The 23,777-nt window shown below is 46.7% G+C and overlaps 1 protein-coding gene across 1 annotated transcript in view; it reads right to left on the bottom strand.

Moving 5' to 3' along the window:
* Positions 1–2,090: 2,090 nt before the first annotated feature.
* aatka (apoptosis-associated tyrosine kinase a) overlaps positions 2,091–23,777 on the bottom strand; it is a gene marked incomplete at both ends in the record, with an annotated part of 52,477 nt that continues 30,790 nt past the window's right edge. Inside the window, 11 exons of the mRNA XM_084329005.1 lie at positions 2,091–2,119; positions 3,217–3,468; positions 4,667–4,856; positions 6,087–9,702; positions 12,181–12,330; positions 13,835–13,956; positions 14,883–14,967; positions 17,634–17,767; positions 18,323–18,410; positions 21,527–21,645; positions 22,528–22,607. Coding sequence (XP_084185131.1) covers positions 2,091–2,119; positions 3,217–3,468; positions 4,667–4,856; positions 6,087–9,702; positions 12,181–12,330; positions 13,835–13,956; positions 14,883–14,967; positions 17,634–17,767; positions 18,323–18,410; positions 21,527–21,645; positions 22,528–22,607 — 4,865 coding nt within the window. The remainder of the gene's footprint in view (positions 2,120–3,216; positions 3,469–4,666; positions 4,857–6,086; positions 9,703–12,180; positions 12,331–13,834; positions 13,957–14,882; positions 14,968–17,633; positions 17,768–18,322; positions 18,411–21,526; positions 21,646–22,527; positions 22,608–23,777) is intronic.

Raw genomic sequence — 23,777 nt, 5'->3', positions numbered from 1 at the left:
TTTTCGTTATTGTTCATTTTGTGCATGCCGGTCGGGTTCAGGAGCCTGTGGCCTGTTCACACTGGAATCAGATGTTGGCTACAAACAAATAACAGCCTAAACAAAAGAAGATCTGATCTGAGCGATAAATGATAATTGAGCACTAAAAGGCTTGCAGTGTGAACTTACTGTAGGCTTTAAATGAAGTGAACCTGTAGCGTCTCTGAGATGTACAGCGTCACAGCCATCACTTTTAGTAGGAAGGTCAAACGCTCTGCCCGTGATGTAATCAAACGGGAGCTCCGGCTCCGCCCACAATGCTTTCCAGGAAGCAGTTTCAACTCTGTACATTTTCGGGGGGGGACTTCCCTCACAAAAAGCTCAAAGTCCCAGACGATACTTTCAATCGGTAGAACAAACAACCACTCAAACTGTAGCCGACCCCTGTGCGCAGTGTGCCACACAATGGCGTTTGTCGGTTGGTGATTTGTTGGAGAAATGCCTGTCAAAATGGCGTCTGGCGTTTTTCATTCAAAGGCCTACTCCCCTTTAAATAGGAGTCGACAGCGAGGTTTTTGTATCCGAACGTCGCCCCGAGTCTCGACTACCACCACGTGTGAAGTCGGATTATTCTTTCCATTTGGGACTTTTGCGTTTTTTAACCAAAAGGCGATGGGCGCGGAATTCAATACGGCCAAAGTGCCGCGAGCGTTCTCTCTACTATTTACAATCCTCTCACGCTGCTATTTACAATCATCTCGGAGGCTCAAAGGGCTTATTTCCATTGTCGATTATAATGGATTATAGCGGGTCAAGTGATTACAGGAAGTTGGTGTAACAAAAAACGATTATTTCTTTATTTCGCCACACAAAACGAACGTTTATCTTCATGTCGTAGACCATCTCACGAATATGCCATTTCAATAAAGATTGGCTCTACCACCGATTATTTTAAATGGTATTTTCGGCGACGGCGGCAGAACGGTTGACCTCCCTACGTGTACACAAACATCGTCCCGGGGGGTTTGACCGCACGACAAGGTGCTCAAGACACATAGATGCACACGTCGTCACTAGCAGGGGCGTGCACAGATAGGGCCGAGGCGGGGCTTGAGCCCCGGCCCTTTTTGTCCCAAGTGCCCATCCAAAAAAGTTAATGGTAAAATATGAACACTGGGTGTTGGTGGGTTAAGTGCCTTTTTTTTTTTTGTAGCTTGAGCCCCTGCCCCCCAAATTGTCTGTGCACGCCCCTGGTCACTAACCATGGTGAGGTGAAGCTGATGAGGAAGGAGAGGAAGCTTTTGTGGTCTAGTAAATACTATGTGCCCCGTTATCATAACAACAACAATGCTTTGAACCCGTGTGGATTTGGCAGGGTGTTCCACACTGTTCCACCAATGGGGGGGCGGGCACCCTCACCCCCACCGCCCCGCCCCCCCATCTACCAACACACTTACACGTTCGACTTCCAGACACCATCTTGCTCCCGGCGGGTGTTGTGGAGAGAATCCAATCGATGAGCAAGCAGACGGACCGAGGCAGCCAATGAGAGAAGAGCAGCGATGACACCCGTGCCGTTTTTTTCCTGACATTTCCCCCTTTTTTCCGTTTCACGAAATCCATGATGACCCCACGACGCCGCACGATGGAACGTCGAGACTGAATTGAGCAAATAAGTTATAATCGTTGTATACTGTAAGTTACAATTCGAATACATTGATATCTTTTTTTTTTATATATCAAGTTGTTCTTGTTTTTTATTCAGTTTTTTTTTTTTAATCACAGAGTATGATTTTCTTTTTCATCTTCCTGGTCGTCTTAAACAGACCACGTCGTCCCTACAGCTATCTCACTCTTTTTGAAAGATACGAAAATAAACAGAATAAAGTGCGTAAACCGTTGGAAGGTGTTCCCACTGCGATATAAGAGCACTGTCTCATAAAGGGGTCACCGAGGAGGCCGGACGACCCCCCCACCCCACCCCACCCCACCCAACGTCAAAAAATAAAACTCTGTAGAACATCTAGATAGAATACTTGGAGAGAAACCGGTGTTCTGTGTCGAGAAGGACCGTGTGGTTCGTCCTCCTCTGGTCGGGGGGGGGGACGCTCTCATTCCCGCTCTCCGTCCTCGCCGCTTCCTGTGGGGACAAGGGGAGAAGAGGACAGACGTCTGAAGACGAGGGACACGGTAGCCTTACCGCTAAACGCTCGTGGTGTGTGAACTCTTTTATCGCTCATGCTTGCAATAGGAGAACAACCGAAGAAGCTGTCCCACTAGCCTGAGATACAATTAGGTCAAGATGAGAATGCTTTGAGGAATTCTATGCTTTATAAAGAAGGAAATCTCCCTTTTTCAGCAATTATTTCTTTATTTAATTTGTTACTGTAGTGAAAGGTTAACCTTCTGTATAGTGTGGTAGTGCAAGGGTTAACCTTCTGTATAGTGTGGTAGTGCAAGGGTTAACCGTCTGTAGTGTGGCAGTGAAAGGGGGGTTAACCTTCTATAGTGGTAGTGAAAGGGTTAACCTTCTATAGTGTGGTAGTGAAATGGGGTAACTTGCTGTAGTGAAATGTTAACTGGTGTGGTGTGGCAGTGAAAGGGTTAACATGTTGGAGTGTGGTAGTGAAAGGGTTAACTTTCTGTAGTGTGTTAGTGAAAGGGTTAACCTTCTATAGTGTGGTAGTGAAAGGATTAAGAGCAGTGATGCCAGTAACTAGTAACTAGTTACTGTAATCTGATTACTTTTTTCAGTAAATAGTCATCTAACTTGTTACTTTTTACAAGCCAGTAATCTGATTACAGTTACTTTTCCAAGTGGCTGTGAGTTACTATTTAGTTACTATCTCATAATGCTGATGATAAGAGAGCCAGGGGTACAGTCAGCTAGACCGGAGTATGGCCTGATGGCTGATGACGTCTCATGATGACCTGTCTGAGCAGCCAATCATGATTTATGACACTATGCACTTTCAATAAAGCATTATTTAAAAAAAGAAGAAAAAAAAACTGTTGTCATTCTTGTGGCAGCAGCAGGGACGACGACGACGACGACTTCGTAACCTAGTTACTTTCAAAGTAACTAAGTTACTTTGATAATCAAGTAATCAGTAAAGTAACTAGATTACTTTTTAAAGGAGTAATCAGTAATCAGATTATTTTTGCAAGTAATCTGTGGCATCACTGGTTAAGAGTGCAAACAGCTGTCGTGTGCTCAGCTAACGGAGTGACGCAGACCTCCTCCCGCTGGAGCCACGTCGGAGTCGGACACGTGCGTGATGGAGAACCGGGAGACGCTGAAGCGGCTGAACGGCACGGCGGCGGCGGCTGCTGGCTTCGGGGCCTCTGGGGGCGGAGACGTGGGGGAGGGCAGGGGGGAGGGGGAGGGGGAGGTGGAGGGGGAGGGGGACGGGGAGGCGACAGCGGACGACTCGGCCTCGGACCGGCGCGGCATCAGCGGGAAGTCGTCCTCCCACTCGTAGTTTCCACCTGAACACACACACACACAGGCGCACACACACACAGGCGCACACACACACACACACACACACACACACACACACATGAAAACACAGAGCTACAAACATCAACCCAAAGTAATGGGCCTTCGCTGTGGCCCTAATGGTGTCTAGTTAAAGGAACACGCCAAAATTTTGGGATATTAGCTTACCGTCTTCTCCAGAGAGAGACAAGAAGATAGATACCCATTTCCTCTCTGTGTGTTCAGTAGAAAGCTATCTGGCTGCACGTTAGCCAAGCTTAGCACAATGAATGGAAGCGGGCAGTGCTGGTTAGCCTTCGGGAGAGGTGTTAGTTGGACGATGCCTATAGGCTAACCGGCCGTGTCCGCTTCCATTCATTGTGCTAAGCTAGGCTAACGTGCAGCCGGATAGCTTTCTACTGAACGCACAGAGAGGACACTGGTATCTATCCACATACTACTTTAACATAACCTTTAGAGGTCAAACACTGGAATACACAAACGTCAATGTATACTTTTACTTTAGATACTTAAGTACATTCGACAGCAAATACTTCTCTACTTTTACTCAAGTAGCATTTGAATGGAGGACTTGTGTATTTCTACTTTTACTTAAGTAAACCGTGTACTTAGTAGGGCTGTCCCCGACTAAGGATTTGGATGGTTGACTATGATTGGCCAAAATCTGCCGTTAGTCGACTATTGGTTGACTAAAAAAAAATATATATATATATATATATAATATTTAAAAAAAAAATATTTTAATATATATTTTTTGTATCATTCCATTTGGGCTGTGGGGGGGTGCTTAATGTCTGAAGGAGTCGACTGAAGGCTTCTTGTCTTCTGCAAAAGCATGCAATTGGTCCACTGATGGATACATCTTGATATTTGTCTAGTGTGTTCATTAGACGGGTGAAATCCTCTTTCAGTGCCTCTGTGCCTGTTTTCGTAGGCAGTTAGCCTCTGGTATGCGTGCCGTTAGCGTTAGCCACGCTTCTAGGCCTCTTTTCTTTTGGAAAGAATGATTAAAAAAAATTAAAATAATTTTTTTTAATTAAATATATATATTTTTTTATATATATATTCGACTACTACGGCTCCTTTCGACCGATTAGTCGACTAATCAACTAATAGGGGTCAGCCCTAGTACTTAGTAGTGTGAGTTATGGTGTTATGGTGAGTTATATGCCTGACGACTCGTACCCTCCTCCGAGGTGCTCTCGTCGACGTCGTCGCTGACGCTGCCCGTCCTCTGGGGCAGAGCTTCGGGTCCGGGGGGGTCAGGCGGTGGCGGGTGGTGGTGGTGGTGCTCACTCTCCGGGGAGTCCTCCTCGCTGCTGGGCTCTCCCCCCGTGGGGAAGGTGTAGTCGGCCAGCTCCCCTGTGGGGCTCTCCTGGAGATCAGACACATCATGCATCATTTAATTTCATCATAAATCACACCATCACATTAAGTTACTCCTGTGCATCAGTGTTACATCTACTGTTAGTATGACTGCGTGTTTTCTTTTTCCCCGTTATATACCGTTAATATGTTATTCTCCTCTTCTTTGCCCTCTTGTACTAAACAAATTAAAATAATAATTGTTCTTGTTACCGACTCGTGTCAATCTTCCATGTTTTCGCTATAGCGTCTGCCTTATGTCTCTGTTCCTGTTTTGTAGTTTATTTTGTAGACCACGCTACACATGTATTTCGTTCATATTGTTTATGGACAATGAGATGGGAGTGGAACTTTGTACAAGCCCTTTGGGCTTCGTTCCCTCCTAGCACTGTTTTTTTTTTTTTTTTAATAATGTGCTAAATAAATAAACTAAAACTAAAAAAAAACATATCATATAGACGCAGTACAAATTCAAATGTATCGTCATCATACGGCACAAGTACAGTACAACGGGAAAAAAAGTTTGGCATCCAACCAGAGAGCAAATGTAACAGTAAAGTGCAACAGTAACATACAATGTTTGTATGTAGGTGATTAAACTGGGTAAAATATATAAATTAGTACTGTATATTTGCATATCATATATGTCACAAATGTAACAGTGCTATATACCTGTATGTCATAAATGTCATGATGTCATGTATGTTGTGTATGTCATAAATGTCACTATGAATTGAAAATGGGGGACCCTGATGTAAACAAGACAAACGTCTTTCTCTGGTCTGCATCCGCTTAACAATTGTGTGTATTGAGCCGTACTGTATTGTACCCATTCTGCAATCTGTTAAATAAAGTTTTCATTCATTCATTCATTCATTCATTCATTCATCCATTCATTCATTCTACTGAGTAATAGTGCTAATCAGATGTATGTACAGAGTTGTAGTATTAATATGTAGAGTGATACAGGTATAAAGACACTATGGTAGTAAGTCGTACTGTAAGGGATATGTACAGATATAGATATAGTATCTACACATATGTAGATACTATACACACAGTACCTATACAGTACTATACATACCTATACAGGTATGTACAGACAGATGTGGATATATATATATATATATATAGTAAGAATATATATATATGGTATATACAGCATTAATGTACATTATATATATAACATGATCTCATATTTAGAAAAATGATATACAGTACACCGATTCCCAATACAGACCTGATCGAAAAGGAACACGGTGACGTCATCAAAGAAGGACACGGCCTTCTTCTTCTGCTCCAGCTCGTCGCAGAAGAAGGACTGCGTGAGCAGGGCGGGCATCTTCAGGAGGCTGCGGAGGTGCCTGGCCCTGCTGCCGTCGCTCACCACCACCGGCACCGCGGTGAACTCCTCCTCGCTCTCCTCCTCGCTCTCCTCCTCCTCCTGGACGTTGTAGGTCCGCAGCTCCTCGTCCGACCCGCTGTCGTCCGAGTCGTCCTCTGCCTCCTCCAGCGGGGCCCGCACGTCCTCCCCGCACAGCTCCAGGAACGAGGACGACGAGGAGAGTTCGACGAGGGGGCCGTTCGACTCCTCCTCGCCACACAGGCTGTCCTGCGAGTCGGACTCCTCCGCGTCGATGTCCTCGAAGTCCTCCGTGTCGATCCTCACTCCCTCCCTCCGGTCCTCCTCCTCCGTCTCCTCCTCCTGGACGCGGTTGAACTCGGGCAGCTCCTCCTCTTCCGTGGAGCCCTCCCCGTTCTTGTTCTCCTCGCCGGTCCCCTCCTCTCCGTAGTCGACGACGGTGGAGTCGGAGCCCAGCGACTGGACGGGAGAGTAGCCGTCGGAGGAGCCCCTGCTCTCCTGCTCACGGTTCCCCGGGGCCGCCTCCTGGACCACGGACTGCTCGGACCCGACGGAGGAGGAGCTGTATTCCGAAGACGGCTCCTCGGCCGAGTGCTCCGCCTCCAGCCCCAGGTCGTCGGCGGCGGCGACGGGGACGGACTCCTTGGTCAGGCAGCCCCCCATCTCCGGAGGGAACGGCGACAGCATGGAGAGCCCCGGGGGGGTGGGGGCAGGAGGAGAGGGGGAGGAGCCAGAGTCGGGCTCTGAGAACTCTGACAAAACGCCGTCGTTGCCACTGAATCCTTTCAGATTCACCAGGTGCCTCTCGGTGTCCATCCAGGGTTTGACGAGATCGTCGTCGTCGTCGTCTCCGGTGGACCGCGGCTTCCTGGCGTGCGAGTGGCGGTCGCCGGGACCCGCGAAGAAGCCACCGCCCCCGCCTTCGCCCCGCGGGCTCTTCTCGCTCTCGCCGTCGTAGTCGGAGAAGTAGTCGGAGTCCCTGTACGGGTTCTTGTCGCTCCCCAGGCCCTTCAGCTGTAGCTCGGCGCCTGTAGAGGAGGTGCAGACGGAGACCCCCTGGTCCAGATCCACCTGCAGGACCAGCTCGGGTTCCTCCTCACTCAGCCCGGGGCCCCCGTCGCCGCCCCCCAGGGGGTCGCCTCCGAGCTCTTTGAATATGAACTCTGGAGATTCGTTATTCTCCGTGTCGTAGCCACTGTCCAGGGACTTGGGCAGGATGGGTGCGTCGAAGCCACTGGGGCTGAACGCCCGGTCACAGGATAGGTCGAGGGCGTCCACGGAGTCGGGCGTGCCGACGGGATTCTGCTCCAGCTCCAGCTCTTCCTCCTCCATCTCGGCGTAGTCCAGGTTGAAGTCGGCGAAGATCCCCGATGTGATGTCTGTCATGTCATCGTCGTCATCGTCGTCCTCGTAGAAGTCGCCCATCTCAGCCAGGCTGACGGCGGAGTGTCCGGCCTCCATTCCACTGTCCAGCCCCCTGCTAGACTCCGACACGTCTGGGTGGCCCGGTCCCTTCTCTCCCAGACGGTCGCCGGAGATCCCCGTCAGAGCTTTCACGTCGTTCATAAGTGAGGGCACCTGCCAGCCGCCGGCTCTCTGTTTGTCTGGCAAGGCCACCATTTTCCCCGTTTGAGGCGCCTCCATGTAAGAAGGGGATTTGATATACCCCGACTCCGGTATCATCTTGGGCTCGGAGAACGGCCTGTCTATCGTAAGTAGGGACGGCGTTTTGCCAGTTCCCTTCGCCGTAGCGCCCTCCTTGCCCCCCGCGTTCACGCTGGAGCCAGGGAGGAGAGACCCGATACCCCTTAGAAGACTATCTCCGGTCGAGTTGTTTTCCACCCGAGAGACGGTCTTCTCGTTGGCACCGTGACACAGGTGAAGGTAGGAGCCGAATTCGACGGGTTTGACGACGGACGAGTATCCGGCGTCTCTGCCCCCCTCCGCCTCCAGGTAGCTGAAAGGCCCGGAGCTGTTGAAGGTGCCGGCGTTGGCCCCCGTGGCGGGCCTCAAGTCTGTGGTGTTAGTGGACGGTGTGGTGTAGTAGAAGTCCAGATAGGCGTCCTGTCCGCCGCCGGTCTGCCTGCCGTCGAAGCTCAGACTGTTGTTGTTGGCTGAATGGTTGGAGGTCCAGTTGGTGGCTTCTCCCTCGGAGAACAGGTCCCCCTCGTCCCCAGTGTCCCCAGCCCTCCTGCGGCCCCCCACCACCAGCCCGTCCCCTGTGTCCACATCGATGCTAATGTGGTTAGCCATGGGCAGGGTCTTCCTGAGCGGGCCCATCATGTCGTAGTAGCCTTCGCTGACCGCGCTACCGGCCGCGGTCCCTTTACTAGCCTCTAGGTAGGGGTCGCAGAATCCCAAGCTGGGGCTGCTGACGGCTTGCGACACTCCCCGCGGGTTATCCGACCTTCCCGTCGGACGGAGGAGGCTCCGGGGGCGGGACTCCGTGGGGGGCGTGTCCTCCTCAGAGGAGGAGCGGCGCCCCGTCTTGTGTGCGGCGGGCGACGGTTCGCAGTAGACGCCGTCTTCCTGACCGGGGGAGAAGTAGGCGTGGGCGTGAGCGTGGCCCAGAGGCGCAGGGCTGCTTGGGGAGGGCCTCAGCAGCGGCTCCATGGTCAGGGAGACGCTGGGGCTGGCGTCCGAGTCGCAGTCGGCGGCGACGGTGGACCGAGCGCGGTCAGCGGCCGACCAGTAGGCGCCGGGCCGCGCCGCGGAGGAGAAGGAGCCGGTCCGACTCTCGGAGGACAACCGGCTGTTGCTGGCCTCCAGCCCGGGGCTGTAGTCGGCGGCGCTGCTGTCGTCGATGTCGATGTTGCACTCCGCCGGCTCCTCGATGCGGATGTAGTACTCGCTGCCCTGCGAGGGGCTGCGGCTGCTCAGCGCGGGGGCGGCGGTGCCCGGGCGGTCGGGCTCGTAGTAGGACGGGGAGGCCCCGGAGGCCAGGCTGTCGGCCTTGCCGCCCGCCGAGGCGCCGCCCCCTTTCACGGGGTAGTAGATGTCCTGGTAGTGGGGGTTGCCCTGGCCCAGGGGCCCGCTGGTGGAGGACGAGCAGTAGGGCCGCTCCGCCCGCGCCTGCTCCCACTTGTACTCGAAGTCCAGGCCGCGGCTCGTCTGCGTGACGGTCAGCAGGTCGTCGCCGCCGTCGGAGTGGAAGCCGTCGGGGAAGTGCTCGAGGAGGGGGTAGGAGGAGGCGGCGGCGGCGGCGGTGGAGGAGGAGGAGGAGGAGGCCGGGGCCTGCGTGGTGGGGGTCAGGGACGGGGCGGTGGGGGTGGTGGGGGTAGGGCTGGGGGTCAGGGCCAGAGGAGGAGGAGGGGCCGCGGCTGCGTGGGAGGCGCTGCCCAGGAGGTTGGGTCTCAGGGCGTTCCAGCGCTGCTCGAAGTCTTCCTCGCCGCCGCCGGAGCCCTTGGCGCAGAGGTAGGTGAGCAGGAGGTGGACCTCCTCGGTGCTGGGCCTCTGCTCCGGCTGCAGCCAGCAGAACTGCATCACCTCGTACCTGGAGAGAGAGAGAGGGGGGGAGAGAGAGAGGGGGGGGGGGGGGAGAGAGAGAGGGGGGGGAGAGAGAGAGACAGTGCAGAAAGTGTCATTCCTCCTGGGGGAACAGAAATAATGTGCAGTTTTAGCTGCAACATAATATGTCAATTCTTGTCACAAGAAAAGGGACAACCAGTAGGACACATATACTGTATATATATATATATACATGCACCATGTTTTACTCACCTCACCATGTCCTTTATTTACTTTAATTTCTTTGATCTTATATTGTTATGTTGTTTGTTGTTTATGTCATAATTGTGCTTTGGCAACATTTGTGAAATTTCGTGGCAATAAAGCCCTTTGAATTGAATTTAATTGAATTGAGAGAGGGAGAGAGAAACAGAGAGAGAGAGAGGTGGGGGAGAGAGAAGGAGAGAGAGAGAGGGAGAGAGATGGAGAGGGAGAGCGAGAGAGAGGGAGGGAGGGATAGAGAGATGGAGAGAGAAATAGAGACAAACAGAGAGAGAGAGAGAGAAATAGAGACAAACAGAGAGAGAGAGAGTCAAACAGAGAGCATATGAGGAGTGGTGGATGAGACAACAGGGATACAATAATGTTACTCTATATTACTTTACTACTACTTTATTATTTTACTTGTTACTGTATGAAGCACAATCTCAGGAGGCTCATACAGAACCAAGTATTTCACTGTAATGTACATGTACCGTATGTGTGGCAAATAAAAACAAAATTTGAAACTTGAACTTGAACTCTAAAAGTCAACAGTGAATTGATAATGAGCTACTGTATGTAGCACAATGTCGTCTCTTTGCGTCACCGAGGTAGATCGAGAGGGGAATCGATATCGGAACGGGGAGACACAGAGGGACGGAGCCAGAGGAACGGAGCCAGACGGAGCTGGGAGCGATCTATTAATAGTCCGTTCGTTTTAAAGCAAACGGGAGACGCAAGCAGCAGGAAATGCGATACACACGTGAGAGAGGTCTATTGCGAGGAGGAATTAATCTATCAGCCGTTTCTGGAAGTGTCTTGTCTACTGTCTGCTGCCAAGGACATCATATGTTATACAGACCATATCAGCTTGTCTACAGTAAAGAGTCTACAGGTAGACAGTGTGTGTGTGTGTGTGTGTGTGTGTGTGTGTGTGTGTGTGTGTGTGTGTGTGTGTGTGTGTGTGTGTGTGTGTGTGTGTGTGTGTGTGTGTGTGTGTGTGTGTGTGTGTGTGTGTAGGTGTGTGTGTGTGTGTAGGTGTGTGTGTGTGTGTGTGTGTGTAGGTGTGTGTGTGTGTAGGTGTGTGTGTGTGTAGGTGTGTGTGTGTGTGTGTGTGTGTGTGTGTGTGTGTGTGTGTGTGTGTGTGTGTGTGTGTGTGTGTGTGTGTAGGTGTGTGTGTGTGTGTTGTGGTAGCAGTAAACACATCTGATTAAATGAGGAATGCATTTGAGAGAGAGAGAGAGAGAGAGAGAGAGAGAGAGAGAGAGAGAGAGAGAGAGAGAGAGAGAGAGAGAGAACCAATATCGGGCGGGTATCCCTGGAGGAGGATGAATGGAGTGTCTGGAATATCGAGGATGCCAAAGATCATAAAGAATGGGAGAGATATCGACCGGCGGCTCTTTCAAGCGAGGAGAAATATTGCTACGCGGAGCTGATATGTCGGCATGAAAGAAAAAAAAATAAAGCTATTGATTTTGAAAGCGAGAAAGACTGTCTAGTTAGTGTGACGCCATAGAAACACATTGATGGGCCAGTGAGAGGCAGGTAATCATTAACAACGCGTTTTAAAATTAGATTAGATTCGATTAAAATGTATTGTCATTATACAGCACAAGTACAGTACAACGTAAAGAAGCATCCAACCAGAGTACAAGGAGGGAGAGAGAGATAGAGAGGGAGAGAGATAGGGAGATAAGGAGAGAGATAGAGAGAGAGGGAGAGAGAGAGAGACAGAGAGAGAGATAGAGAGGGAGAGAGAGATATAGAGAAATAGAGACAAACAGAGAGAGAGAGACAAACAGAGAGAGAGAGAGAGATGGAGAGAGAGAGACAAAGACAAACAGAGAGGGAGAGAGAGAGAAATAAAGAGAGACAAACAGAGAGAGGGAGAGAGACAAACAGAGAGAGAGAGAAAGACGTGTCTCACCAGAGAGGGAGAGAGAGAAAGACGTGTCTCACCAGAGAGATAGAGAGAGAGAGAGAGAGAGAGAGAGAGAGAGAGAGAGAGAGAGAGAGAGAGAGAGAGAGAGAGAGAGAGAGAGAAAGAAAGAGAGACAAACAGAGAGAGAGAGAAAGACGTGTCTCACCAGAGAGGGAGAGAGAGAAAGACGTGTCTCACCAAAGAGATAGAGAGAGAGAGAGAGAGAGAGAGAGAGAGAGAGAGAGAGAGAGAGAGAGGGAGAGAGAGAGAGAAAGAAAGAGAGACAAACAGAGAGAGAGAGAGAGAGAGAGAGAGCGAGAGAGGGAAATACATGTGTCTCACCAGCGCTCTGCCATGGGGACCCTGAGTTTGGGCCGGGTCAGTTTGAGCTGCTGCTCTCTCACGGCGTAGGTGAGCACCTGTCTGTCCGTGTAGTGTCTGTAAGGCTGGCCCCCCAGCTCAAACAGCTCCCACACGGTCACGCCCAGGGACCTGGAGGACAAGGAGCTTCAAGTCACGGAGGTGTGGGATATTCGTGGATATCCCGAAGAAGAATGTTCTCAGTCAACCGAGGTTTGGATAATAACAAGGTTTATTAACCAAACAGATAGAAATATATATAGTACATAGAGAGAATGGCTGAGGGCTTCGCCCCAGGTGATCAGCTGAAATGACCCAGGTAAAAGACCTGGATTCTGGTCGGGAGGAGCTCTATATAGTTAAAATGGGGGGGGGGATGTGGTCCCATTTGATAGGTCAATTGGGTGGGGGAGGGGCACACAGGTAAGGGGACACAGGGGCGGGGAATGTCTTTACATGAGGGCATTATATTATTATTCCACAGAGGTGTCCCGAGTAACGACCCTGATCTAGTCACTGAGATGTCCTGAGTAACGACCCTGATCTAGTCACTGAGATGTCCTGAGTAACGACCCTGATCTAGTCACTGAGATGTCCTGAGTAACGACCCTGATCTAGTCACTGAGATGTCCTGAGTAACGACCCTGATCTGGTCACTGAGATGTCCTGAGTAACGACCCTGATCTGGTCACTGAGATGTCCTGAGTAACGACCCTGATCTGGTCACTGAGATGTCCTGAGTAACGACCCTGATCTAGTCACTGAGATGTCCTGAGTAACGACCCTGATCTAGTCACTGAGATGTCCTGAGTAACGACCCTGATCTGGTCACTGAGATGTCCTGAGTAACGACCCTGATCTGGTCACTGAGATGTCCTGAGTAACGACCCTGATCTGGTCACTGAGATGTCCTGAGTAAACATTTGTTAATGATGAATAGTCTTCACTTTAGATTAGGGCCCACAATAACATCCGCAAATGATTCATGGATCTTTTAAGAATGTTTTACAAATCATTTGTTGAAAATTGTTCAAAGCATCTACAAATGTGTTACTGTACACATGAAATAACATTATTTAATGATGAACAAATCAAGTACAAACACTGTTGATAATGAGTTATAAATAATGTATAAATCATTGGTAAATGTTATACAAATATAGTTATAAATGATTTAATAATCATTTACGAATGTATATAAATGGTTTGTTTCTTTTTTCTTCTAAATTCTTTTTTATTTAAATTTTTGTACGTAGTAAATACACAAGTCACAATATGATTACAGCAAAGTTTTGGAGTTGTATTTTGAGTGTATTTCGTGACTGTTAGGCTACACTTGCACACCTACTTCCAGTAAATGATGCTAAGCTAGGCTAACGGTGCGACTGTTCCCTAAGCCTACTGCATGCACAGAGAAGAAAAGGGTAGGTATCTGCTTGTCTAACTCCAGGGTAGATGGCAAATAAGCTAATTTCCCAAAAAGTTGGCGTGTTCCTTTAAGTATAATTTCTGGGTACTTTTTTACACCCCTGCTGATTTTACACACACATATATAATGACCCCTATGAAAAACTCTCAATTCCCTCTGTCCCAGGGCGGTCAGATTCTTGTAAAAGCGTCGAGGAGAACATCTCACCACACATTGCTGGTCTTGGTCTGGTCCACCACCAGCAGGTTCCCGTGTACCTCGTCTATCAGTTCCGGGGCGATCCAGCGCACAGGGACCCAGATCTGGTCCGGTGTCACAAAGTAGTCGTCCTGCAGAACCACAATAAGCGAGACGGACCGATTTATGGTGTGAACGCCGATAGAGAGATGAGATTAGATCAGATTAAAATGTATCGCATTGTTATTCGGGGACGTGCCCCTTTATTAATTAATCATTTTGATTATGTTCAACCTAGTTCCTATTTTCCTATCGTCGATCTTAATAGATTATATTAGATTCAAATGTATTGTCATCATCATAGAGCACAACTACAGTACAACAAAAAGAGGTTTGGCATCCAACCAGAGTGCAAATGTAACAGTAAAGTGCAACAGCAATATACAATGTAGGTGATTAAACTGGGTACAAAATATATAAATTAGTACTACTGAGTAATAGTGCTAATCAGATGTATGTACAGAGTAGTATTAATATGTACAGTGATACAGGTATAAAGACACTATGGTAGTAAGTCGTACTGGCCAGCAGCGTAACTAGTAGGTAATGGATATGTACAGATATAGATATAGTATCTACAGATGTGTAAAAAGGATGTATGTACAGAGTAGACAGATGTGGATATAACAGTATATATACGGTAAGAATAAATATATATATTATATATATATATATATATACGGTATATACAGCATTATTTTACGTGCTATCATGCAGAGTGATATGGGTTATATGCAGGTGTATAAGAGAAGGTTTTCACTGCCACACGACAGAAGGTTAACCCTTTACTATCACACAACCGACGGCGATGCTCCATCATTAGCATCATTAGCTCCGCATCCGCGGAGCTAATGATGCTAATGATGGCGCATGGCCGTCGGTTGTGTCATAGTAAAGGGCTAACCTTCTGTATTGTCACAGTGAAAGGGTTAACCGGCTGCCGTGTGGCAGTGAAAGGGTTAATAGAGGAGTGAATAACGCGAATCTGTAGAAAACAAAGCGGTGTCTGACGACGTACCTTGTATCTGCTGTGGGAGAGGCCGTAGTCCCCGATCTTGACGGTCATCTCAGAGGTCAAGAGACAGTTCCGTAAGGCCAGGTCACTGTGGGGTCAAACCACAAGCCTCGCTGTGACATCAGCTCCACGACAGCGTCATGTTGTTGTTGTTGTTGTTGTTGTTGTTCAACACTTTTAACACTGCACCATATTTCATCCATTTATTACAAAAGATTTGCACTACATCCATTTGTCCTAAACAGCAGCTTGGATCTCACACCTCTACTGTACAGAGACAATGTCCACAAACCCCACCTGACCTCCACCATTCTCTTATCCACGAGAGAGCTGGGTCCCCTTCTCCACCTCAGTGTTCTCCCAGGTGGCCACTGGGAAACACTCCTCTCAGCAAAGCTCATTTAACCTACATGTATGATGTACTATGTGTTTCACTGTTAAACCCATATTGATCATGAAGATCCCTCTATGGTCACAATTGACGAGTCCGGTTCCACCACAAACACCAGGCCATAATACTACAAACGATGTATAGTACTACATATTATAGTTGTTTTTTGGTTAGGATAAGTGTTAAATAGCTGTACATTCCGACAGCCAAAACTGATATAGACCACTGCACTTTCGCGTTACATTGAGCTCATGGAGGAGAGAGTGGAGGGAGAAAATGAATGAATGTGGATGAGAGCCTTGACATTAAGTGGTTGTAGCTACAGCTGTGGGGGTGCTGGAGACATGATCCAATAGACTTGTATACGCCAGAGTCTCCTGAACACGGAAAGACCAGTTCCTAGTCGATCAGTACTTTCTCGGCCAAGCTATAGTCACTTTTCCGCACCTACTCCCGAACTACGCATGCACAAATTGATTAACCTAGACTCCGTGGGCAATCTGTGCATGCGTAGTACGGGAGTAGGTGTGGAAAATCGGCAGAGAAAGTACAGATCGACTTGGAATTTGTCTCTCCGTGTTCAGGAGACTCAGGCGTATAAAAGTCTATTGGATCATGTCTCTAGCACCCCCACAGCCGTAGCTACAACCACTTAATGTCAAGGCTCTCATCCACATTCATTCATTTTCTCCCCCTGCTCTCTCTGCCATGATTTCAGAATACCGGAGGTGTTGCGGTGGTCTATAGAGTGTCTGATCAGTAACATGGGTCTCCCAGTCCCTCCACTCTGCAGTAAACACAAACCACATGTTCTGGTATCACTTCCCACTTCATCTTCATTTTTGCATTTTGCATTTTGTTCTTGCATTTTGTAATGTACATTATAGTTTTGTATATTGTATATTCTCCTGTATAGTGTTTGGTCTTTATTCTTTAACTGTTTAGTTTACTGTATGAAGCACAATCTCGGGGGGCTCATTTCACTGTAATCTACATGTACCTTATATGTGACAAATAAAACAAAACTTGAACTTATCCCATCAGGAGAGAGAGCCCTAGATATTTTTTACTTAATTCAAAAAATCTTGCCGGGCCAAAGTAGCTTACTGCTCTGGCATATTATATTACGATGTATATTAGTAATACATATGTGACCAGTTCTCATCTGTCCTCTTCGCCGTGAACACAGAATTAGCCAATAATACCATTAATAGCTGCTACCAACGCTGATGCTGTGTTGTCCATACCTGTTCTGCAGTAATAGAACTCCGGTCACAGTGTTTATGGAGATCACCGCCAGTGACGTTACCACCATCGATACTAATTATAATATATATATATATTTTTTTTATCATTCTTTCCAAAAGAAAAGAGGCCTAGAAGCGTGGCTAACGCTAATGGCACGCATACCAGAGGCTAACTGCCTACGAAAACAGGCACAGAGGCACTGAAAGAGGATTTCACCCATCTAATGAACACACTAGACTAGACAAATATCAAGATGTATCCATCAGTGGACCAATTGCATGCTTTTGTAGAGGACAAGAAGCCTTCAGTCGACTCCTTCAGACATTAAGCACCCCCCACAGCCCAAATGGAATGATAAAAAATTATAATAATAATAATAATAATAATAATAATAATAATAATAAATAATAATAATAATAATAATAATAATAATAATAATAATAATAATAATAATAATAATAATACAAAAAAAAATTAGGATACTTAACACGTAATATCTCGCATTCCAGGAAACTAGACTGGATTATTTTGAAACGGGACAGGTTTTAGCCTGGGATTGCGCAGGAACGAAGGTATGTAGAAATAAACGGTTTGTTCCCTGTTGGAGTATAAATATTGCCGTTCATGAGCCATACTATTGTCTCCATAGCTATAATATAGAAAAACAGCGTGGCAGTCAATGAGTTAAGACGGTTAAGTACCGCACCCCTGAAATGCGAATGGATTTGTTTTTACTGCTCTCTGTGGACTGGATCTATTCCTCAGGTCTACGCTGCACAAAGACAGAGACATTACTAATCCCTGTTGCTAGGTCTCACCCCCCCCCCCCCCCCCACAGGGGACTCAGCAGCCCGGCAGCCTCTGATTGGGTGCCATACTGGCGGCAGCCACCAGGTGGCAGAGAGGGAGAGAGAGAAAGAGAGAGAGAGAGAGAGGGAGGGGCTCACCCCCTGCAACAAAATCACTGATGCTGGAGTCTCGTGAACAGCCACTCAGGCAGCACCAGGATGTTGTTGCAGGGAGAGGCCAGCAGATGGCGGAGTGGAGTCTTCCTTTTTCGAAGAAGGGGGGGAAATGATTATAATCATGGAGGCCGACACTGACTGTACCGTTACCTGTGTATGAAGTTGTGTTTGTGGAGGTGCAGCAGGCCGGAGGCGACCTCACACGCCATCCTCTGGAGGCTCAGGGGGTCCGGGATCTCCGAGTCCGACGCCCGGCAGCTGCGGAGGTAGCTCTTCAGATCGCCCTGGGGGGGGAGGGGGGGGGGGGGGGGGGGGGCAGAGAGGATGAGCGCTCTGGACTGTTTACCGTCCAATGCGGTGGTGGAAAGTAACTAAGTATTTTTTACTCAAGTACTGTACTTTGAGTATTTTAATTTTAGGAAAGTTTATACTTTTACTCCATTACATTTCAAAGGAATTAATTGTATTGTTTACTCCACTACATTTATCTGAAGCCATCAGTTATTAGTAACTTTGAAGAAAAATATGTTTGCATAGAAAACGTGGCAAAAATGTATGAAGATGATATACTTTCACATTTGAAGCCTGTCAACTTCAAGAGGACGTAATCTGATTGGACTGATTTTTGAACATTTTGTTCTTTTTATAGTATATTTAAATGCATTACTTTTACTATTAAAGAAACTTGAAACTTATTTCTTAAATTGTGCCTGTGTCTCCCTTTCTTGTTACAGGCTTGAGCCAGCTCGTAACAACATGTAAACCACTTATTTTAACAAAGAAAAGACCACGTACAGCACCTTTAACTGTGACAGACACTATAGCGTGATGAGTCTCACCAGAGGGCAGAACTCCATCACCAGCAGGTAGGGGGTGACCTCCGAGCATTGTGCCAGGCACTGTACCAGGCCAGCGTGCTGCAGGGATCTGGTGGAGGAGACAAAACATCAAGGAATATACAAATGAGGGCTGTCAGTTTATCACGTTAATTAGATTAATTAATTACACAGCAAATTATCGCGTTATGAAAATTAACTCAAAATTAATTTAAAAAGAAATATATATATATATATTTATTAAAAAAAAATTGTATCTCATTTATTCCATAAGAACGTAGAATAAACATTTACATGGACCATTTGCATGTTCTTCGTATCTGATTCTAGGGACATCTATGGATCTCAGAAATACTGTGTCTGTTACTAGGCTTGAGTAAATTATAATGAAACAAATGAGAATATCAATTCAATTCTTTTATTTTATTTTTTTTAATCTTTGACTGTGAATAACACCATGCTAAAATTGACCAGACCTGAAAAATCTAAGCAAATGCATAAAGGGAAGATGATTAATTAAACAGAAGGTTTTGTAGAGATACAGTACTGAATTCTGCCATCCGGACACATGCAATTTGAAATATGATTATGGAATATAAAATATCAGGCCTAAAATGGTTATGCGATTAAAATGCGATTAATTAGATTAATTAATTACAAATCCTGTAATTAATTAGATTACATTTTTTAATCGCCTGACAGCACTAATACAGATATCTAGAGACTACGTGCACAACAAGAGCCATATGCGTGGGCGTCCCACGATGACGGCCGGGACGACGCGACCCTCTCTACGTTGCCCCCATACCTCAAATTGATCCGTCATCAGCTCTATTTTCAATCTCTCAACATGTTCTTATGTACCCCAGTTGCTATTGCATGTACTTATTTTTGTTTTATTACACGTATATGTACATGCTTACCAACTGTTTCGCCTGTTTTACAGCAACACTACTATCACCGACATCTAAGAAGGGAGACCCCCCCCCCCTTGAACGGCCCTTCTAAGGTTTCTCTCCTCCACATTGCCTGTGGTGCATTTTTCCTATTGCTAGGTTTTTAGTGAGTTTTTCCTTACCTTCGCGTGGGGTATGTCTGGGAGTGTTGCATTAATTAATTTATTCATTTAAAATGTTATCTTGAATTTCATGGTGTTTTGTTTTGTTCTTGATTTATTGTAATGTTTCTTCTTGACTTGTTTACAGAAGGTGTCCGGCCCATGGGGACATTAACATGTGTTGTCAGGCCTTACAAATACATTTGATTTGATGTATGCAGATGCAGTGTGTGGAGAGACGTTAAAAGGAGCAATTTGGCACAAAAATAAACAACTCTGGTTTATTTCGCACATAATCTCACACACATCCAAAAACTCTAACCGTTTTGCACACATTCCTTTATGACAGTTGAATGAGGCCACCCGTGATGTCATCGGGGACATTGCATCCTTGTGTTGTTTGTGTTAATCACAGCTCCGTGAAATGATGTAGATGAAAAAAATACCTTGTTTTAATTAATAGGGACTGCTACCTTATCATTTCATTGAGCTGTAATGTTTAGAGTTTTTGGATGTAGGTGAGATTATGTGCAAAATAAATCAGCATTGTTATTCGGTGAAGTGCCCCTTTAATGAATACTTTTGATTGTGTTCAACCTAGATCCTATTTTCCTATCATCACCAGTCTTAATATATTTGATTCGATTAGATTCAAATGTATTGTCATCATACAGCACAAGTACAGCACAAGTACAGTACAACGAAAATAGTTTTGTCATCCAACCAGAGTGCAAATGTAACAGTAAAGTGTGATAGTAATATACAATGTACAGGTGATTAAACTGGGTATAGAATATATAGATTAGTACTACTGAGTGTAGTGATAATCAGATGTATGTACAGAGTTGTAGTATTAATATTTACAGTGATACAGGTATAAAGACACTATGGTAGTAACTAAGTCATACTGGCCAGCAGCATAACTAGTAAGAGTAGGTAAGGGATATGTACAGATATAGATATAGTATCTACAGAAAAAAGGATTATACGCAGTACAATAATGATCTATTCAAACTGAACCGTGAACGAGAGGAGTTGTTTCTCTGGACACATGAGAGCGGCAGTAACAAAAACAACTCTGTCTCTCAGCAGATGTACATTGGGAGTGGAATCGATTGTTATACGATGCAAGATTGAAAATGACTGGAATGATCCTGTTAATAGCCTTTCATTCATTATTTGTTCATTCGTTTATTTATTTCAAAATAAGCTACTGCTGCCAGCTGGTCCTTAGTACTCCGTTCTGATGTATTGCTCAGAGCTGCAACTAAGGGTCAGTGGCATCGTTCATCAAATAATATCGAACTTGAGTGTTACACTCTGAGTGCATAGTAGTATATAGACATATTAGCATGATAGGTGGTAATATAAGTATGGTAGTAGCATAGTAGTAACTGGTACATAATAGAGGGGCGACAGTGGCTCAGGAGGTAGAGCGGTCGTCAGGTAGTTGAAAGGTTCCCGCTGTGTCCTTGAGCGAGACACTTAATGCCCAATTGCTCCCGATGAGCAGGTCAGCACCTTGCTGGCACCTCGCTCTGCTGTCGGTGTGTGAACGTGAATACGTGGCAGAAATTGTAAAGCGTTTTTAATAAAAGCTGCTAAATAAATGCACCATTTACCATTATAATAGTAAAGGACAGTAAGAAGTACAGTAGTCTCTCTCTCTCTGTCCTGTACAGTAGTCTCTCTCTCTCTGATCTCTACAGTAGTCTCTCTCTCTCTCTCTCTCTCTCTCTCTCTCTCTCTCTCTCTCTCTCTCTCTCTCTCTCTGTCCTGTACAGTAGTATCTCTCTCTCTCTCTCTCTCTCTCCTCTCTCTCTCTCTCTCTCTCTCTCTCTCTCTCTCTGATCTGTACAGTAGTATATCTCTCTCCATCTGTCCTGTACAGTAGTCTCTCTCTCTCTCTCTCTCTCTCTCTCTCTCTCTCTCTCTCTCTCTCTCTCTCTCTCTCTCTCTCTCTCTGTCCTGTACAGTAGTCTCTCTCTCTCTCTCTCTCTCTCTCTCTCTCTCTCTCTCTCTCTCTCTCTCTCCTCTCTCTCTCTCTCTCTCTCCTCTCTCTCTCTCCTCTCTCTCTCTTCTCTCTCTCTCCTCTCTCTCTCTCTCTCTCTCTCTCTGTAGTAAGGAGTTAGTTCCTATAGGGTTCTGACCTGTATGGCTGAGCCTCCTCCAGGAACTGGATCTGGTCCTGGACGCTGGCGCTGGCCTTCAGCTCCTTCACCACCACCTGGGTGGTGCTGAGGCCCAGGTTCACCTCCCCCAGCAGCACCTGGAGGGAGGGACGGAGACACAGCAGGCATGAGCCACTACCTACTACACTGTGAGAGATATAAGGATCTAAGTGAGGTTTTCTTTTATAAAATAAATACAATTGTTCCTGAGTTTATCCATCTCCCTGATATATATATATATATGTGGGGAGAAAAGTCAGTGTGCAGTATTAGCTGCAAAATGTAGATTGTTGTCATACAATAAGAGAAGTTATGTAATACATGTTCCTGGGTGGCCACATCTGTACAATTATTACCTCATTGAATGATTATTTTGCAATTGAATGAGATTCTGTTGATTGTTTTTTATTGTTATTGGTAATGTTATGGTGTTTTTGATCGCTTACATGTTATTGTTTGTATGTTGGACTTGCTTTGGCAATAGGTACTTTGATATGTCATGCCAACAAAGCTTATTTTGAATTTGAATTTGCGTGGGAAAGGAGAGGCTGAAAGTGGCGCGGGGGGCTGAGCGACACACACACACACACACACACACGCACACGCACACGCACACGCACACACACACACACACACACACACACAGTGTCATTTTCAACCATGCAAATCGCCACGGAATCCACGACAACTGTACATTTGGACGACGTCTCCCATGGTTTCGGCGCGCCGACGCCAGAGTCGGCGATTAGCCCGGCAAAGAAATGATGACATCACTCATCATCGCATTACCCGCACATTCCTTAGAGCGCTGCTCACAGACGTATCGAATGAAACCGCGAAGAGGACGGCGAGGAGGGTTACGTTACGTTCCGTTACATATCGGTAACACCGGTAACGTTGTGTGTGTGTGTGTGTGTGTGTGTGTGTGTGTGTGTGTGTGTGTGTGTGTGTGTGTGTGTGTGTGTGTGTGTGCACCTCACCTTGCCGAACCAGCCGTTACCGATCTCCTTCAGGTAGAGCAGACTGTGGCGGCCGAGGACCGAGGATTTCAGCAGCTGGACTGAGAGAGAGAGAGAGAGAGAGAGAGAGAGAGAGAGAGAGAGAGGAGAGAGAGAGAGAGAGAGAGAGAGAGAGAGAGAGAGAGAGAGAGAGAGAGAGAGAGAGAGAGAGAGAGAGAGAGAGAGAGGAGGTTAGTCATGTGACATTTAGCAGAGAACCACAGTGTTTTGCTGCAAATGACAACCTAAATGGAGCACTACTGTACAGAGAGAGAGAGACTACTGTACAGAACGACAGAGAGAGAGACTACTGTACAGAGAGAGAGAGAGAGAGAGAGACTACTGTACAGAACAGAGAGAGAGACTACTGTACATAACAGAGAGAGACTACTGTACAGAACAGAGAGAGAGAGACTACTGTACAGAACAGAGAGAGAGACTACTGTACAGAACAGAGAGAGAGAGACTACTGTACAGAACAGAGAGAGAGAGAGACTACTGTACAGAACAGAGAGAGAGAGACTACTGTACAGAACAGAGAGAGAGACTACTGTAGAGAACAGAGAGAGAGAGACTACTGTAGAGAACAGAGAGAGAGAGACTACTGTAGAGAACAGAGAGAGATAGAGAGACTACTGTACAGAACAGAGAGAGAGACTACTGTACAGAACAGAGAGAGAGAGACTACTGTACAGAACAGAGAGAGAGAGACTACTGTACAGAACAGAGAGAGAGAGAGACTACTGTACAGAACAGAGAGAGAGAGACTACTGTACAGAACAGAGAGAGAGACTACTGTACAGAACAGAGAGAGAGAGAGACTACTGTACAGAACAGAGAGAGAGACTACTGTACAGAACAGAGAGAGAGAGAGAGAGACTACTGTACAGAACAGAGAGAGAGATACTACTGTACAGAACAGAGAGAGAGACTACTGTACAGAACAGAGAGAGAGAGAGAGAGAGAGAGAGAGACTACTGTACAGAACAGAGAGAGAGAGACTACTGTACAGAACAGAGAGAGAGAGACTACTGTACAGAACAGAGAGAGAGACTACTGTACAGAACAGAGAGAGAGAGAGAGACTACTGTACAGAACAGAGAGAGAGAGACTACTGTACAGAACAGAGAGAGAGAGACTACTGTACAGAACAGAGAGAGAGAGAGAGAGACTACTGTACAGAACAGAGAGAGAGACTACTGTACAGAACAGAGAGAGAGAGACTACTGTAC

Source organism: Notolepis coatsorum (assembly GCF_963971535.1).
Source record: "Notolepis coatsorum genome assembly, chromosome: 14".
Taxonomy (NCBI): domain Eukaryota; kingdom Metazoa; phylum Chordata; class Actinopteri; order Aulopiformes; family Paralepididae; genus Notolepis; species Notolepis coatsorum.
Note: the sequence above shows the minus strand (reverse complement) of the source record. Positions and strands in the feature narration are given on the sequence as shown.